The following is a 3,067-nucleotide window of genomic DNA, read 5'->3' on the forward strand; positions in this document are numbered from 1 at the left end:
TTCATACCATGTGCTCTTAGGGAGGTCGTGGTTGCATAAACACTGACTGGTGTTGTCTACCTATCACCAGTGTGTGAAAGGGAGGTTGAATGGCAGGATGATACGTATAGCGGCAAACCCATCACCATTCGAGCAAGCAGAGGCTCATTTAGTAGAAACTATGTTTTATGACTAGCGGGCACCGTCCGGGGAAAGCTCGGTGTCAAAACCAAGAGGCACCTTTGTCCCTAGGTGGGAGGAAATTCGAGGTGACCCAAAGCCTGATCTGAGAGAATTAATCTCTTAGAAGAAGAAGAGAAAAGAAGCACTTGTTGCAGAACTAAATGACACGCCACAATGCGTCAGGGTCCGAGGACCTGATGGCAGAATTATGTATAAACTATGAAGGTGCGTGGGGCCCATGAGTGAAACACAAGCGAGCCCTAGACAAGAGTGGTAGCAGAAAAGCCTGGTGTGTTGCGTAGCTCAAGAAGGCTGAGAAGAAGGAAATTATGGAGAAAGAGACGAGGAGGTTACAACAAATAAGGATGTACAGGTTATGGCAGAAGAAAAGTTAGAGGAAGTCAACTTGGGATCCGACTCACAGGAACCAAGGCTCATCTCAATCTATTCAAAGTTATTAGAAAAAGAAAAGTTAGAGTTCATACTACTGTTGAAGGAATACAAAGATGTCTTTGCATGGGATTATAGTGAAATTCCAGGATTGGATCCTGGGCTAGTAGTGCATATGCTGAATGTGGATCCAGAGGCCGAGCTAGCTGCCCAGCCTGCCAGGATATCCCACACTAAAATAGAAGAACAGATAGTCAATAAGGTACAGAAGCTGTTGGCAGTAGGATTCGTCACACCCATTCAACATCCACGTTGGTTATCCAACATAGTGCCGGTGAAGAAGAAGAATGGGTAGATAAGGTGCTGCGTAGATTTCAAAAATTTTAACAGGGTCTGCCCGAAAGACGAATTCCCACTGCCAAACATGAACTTACTAATAGATTCTGCAGCAGGAAGCGCCATGTTTTCCTTCATGGACGGGTTCAGTGGATACAATCAGATCAGAATGGCACCAAAGGATGCGAAAAAGACTACTTTCAGAACTCCTATAGGCAAATTTTACTATACAGTAATGCCATTTGGGTTAAAGAACGCAGGTGCAACTTATCAAATGACAATGACGGCTATATTCCATAACATGATGCGTCGAAAATTAGAAGACTATGTGGATGACACAGTGGTAAAGTCAAAGAAACGAGAAGAGCATATCCAAGTGTTGAGGAGGGTATTCGAAAGGTGTAGAACTTTCAAGCTAAGAATGAACCCCCTCAAATGCGCATTTGGAGTGTCTTCAGGAAAATTATTGGGCATTCTGGTCCACAACAAAGGAATAGACGTAGACCCAGCCAAAGCTATAGCCATAGCAACTATGAAGCCTCCAGCCACAGTAAAGGAGTTGAAATTTTTTTTGGGGAAGGTCTCGTATATACGAAGATTCATCCCCGAACTAGCATCCATCACCTCTGCTTTCAGGAAACTACTAAAAAAGGGGCAAAACTTTAAATGGGGGGAGGCACAGCAGGCGGCCTTTAAAAGGCTATAGCAAATTATGATGAATCTCCCTACTGTGCAAGCTCCAATCCGCAGGAAGCCACTGTTGTTATACTTAGCCACCAACCAGTATGTCGTAGGCACGCTGATCGCCTAGGAGGATGGGGATGGTGTGGAACAGCCGGTTTATTACATCAGCAGAGCTCTAAAAGACGTAAAAACTCGCTACCCAAGGGCAAAAAGGGCATGCTTGGCTATCGTGTATGCCTCGCAAAGGTTACGTCATTATTTCCTGGCCTACGAGGTATGGCTGATGACTAAGTCTCATGCCATCAAAGCCTTATTACAAAAATCAATTCTCTCTAGCAGAATATCCTAGTGGTTGCTACAATTGTCACAGTATGACCTGAAAGCGGGAACACCCAATGCAGTAAAGAGCCAGGCTATAGTAGATCTGTTGGCCCAATTCCCAGGAGAAGAAGAATTCCTGCTGGATGATGAAGTCCCAGGGGAAGTAGCAGTGGCAAAAGAAGTTGGAGAATGATGGGTGATGAAATTTGATGGGTCTTCTACTACCTAATCGGGGGGAGTGAGAGTAGTTTTGTATCATGAAGAAAACGAGGCTGTGGCACTATCATTTGAATTGGAATTCCCCTGTTCAAATAACATGGCAGAATATGAAGCCTATCTAACCAGGTTAGCCATGACCCTTGAAATGGGGGTCAAACACTTGAGAGTAATAGGGGACTCGAACCTAGTGGTCTGCCAGACCAAAGGAAGTTTCTTGTTAAAGGAACCCAACCTAGCCCCTTACAGGGCAATGGCCCAAAAGATGGAGGAAAGGTTTTCGACCTTTGAAATAGAGCACACTCTGAGAAGCGAAAATCGGTTCGCAGATGCGCTGGCCACATTAGGCTCACAAATAGTATTCGAAGGGGATAGCACCAGGATAGAATTCAACAAAAGGAAAGAATCTATTATCGAAATATTGAAGGAAAATTTCCAGGAGGAACAGTGTAAAAAGGATTGGCGGAATCCCATAAGGGAGGTCTTGATGAAGGAAGGAGAGCCTGCAGAATTAAAGGTACCAAAAGATTATGCCCTGGTAAAAGGAGAATTATACCACATGATGCCAGGTGGGGTCTTGTCTAGATGTATGGGGCAAGAGGAGGCTCAGAGAAAGTTGAAGGAGGTACATGACAAGACTTGCGGATCCTGCGGAGAGATCAACCTTTACCGCAGACTCTAAAGGGCAGGCTTTTATTAGCCAAGTATGGGAAGAGACGCGGACCAAGTCCAAGTCCAATGCGAGACCTGCCAGCTTACGGCTGACAGAAAAGAAAGCTATGCTGTGTTTGTCACCGAAGGCTGGAGAAAGCCATTCACCCAGTACTTAGCAGAAGGTATCCTGCCACAAAAGCACAGTGAGCGATACAAGCTTAAAAGGCTAGCAACACGTTACTTCCTGCATAATAGGGTCCTCTTCAAAAAAGGGTATGATGGAGACCCACTATGCTGTTTGGGC

The 3,067-nt window shown here is 45.1% G+C and overlaps 1 protein-coding gene across 1 annotated transcript; it reads left to right on the top strand.

Annotated features, from left to right (window-relative positions):
* The first annotated feature begins 2,209 nt into the window (after positions 1-2,209).
* On the top strand, positions 2,210-2,791 carry LOC142609075 (uncharacterized). Its single transcript, XM_075780709.1, has one exon. The coding sequence runs from the start codon at positions 2,210-2,212 to the stop codon at positions 2,789-2,791; it is 582 nt and encodes a 193-aa protein (XP_075636824.1).
* Positions 2,792-3,067: the final 276 nt, after the last annotated feature.

Source organism: Castanea sativa, chromosome 9 (assembly GCF_040712315.1).
Source record: "Castanea sativa cultivar Marrone di Chiusa Pesio chromosome 9, ASM4071231v1".
Taxonomy (NCBI): domain Eukaryota; kingdom Viridiplantae; phylum Streptophyta; class Magnoliopsida; order Fagales; family Fagaceae; genus Castanea; species Castanea sativa.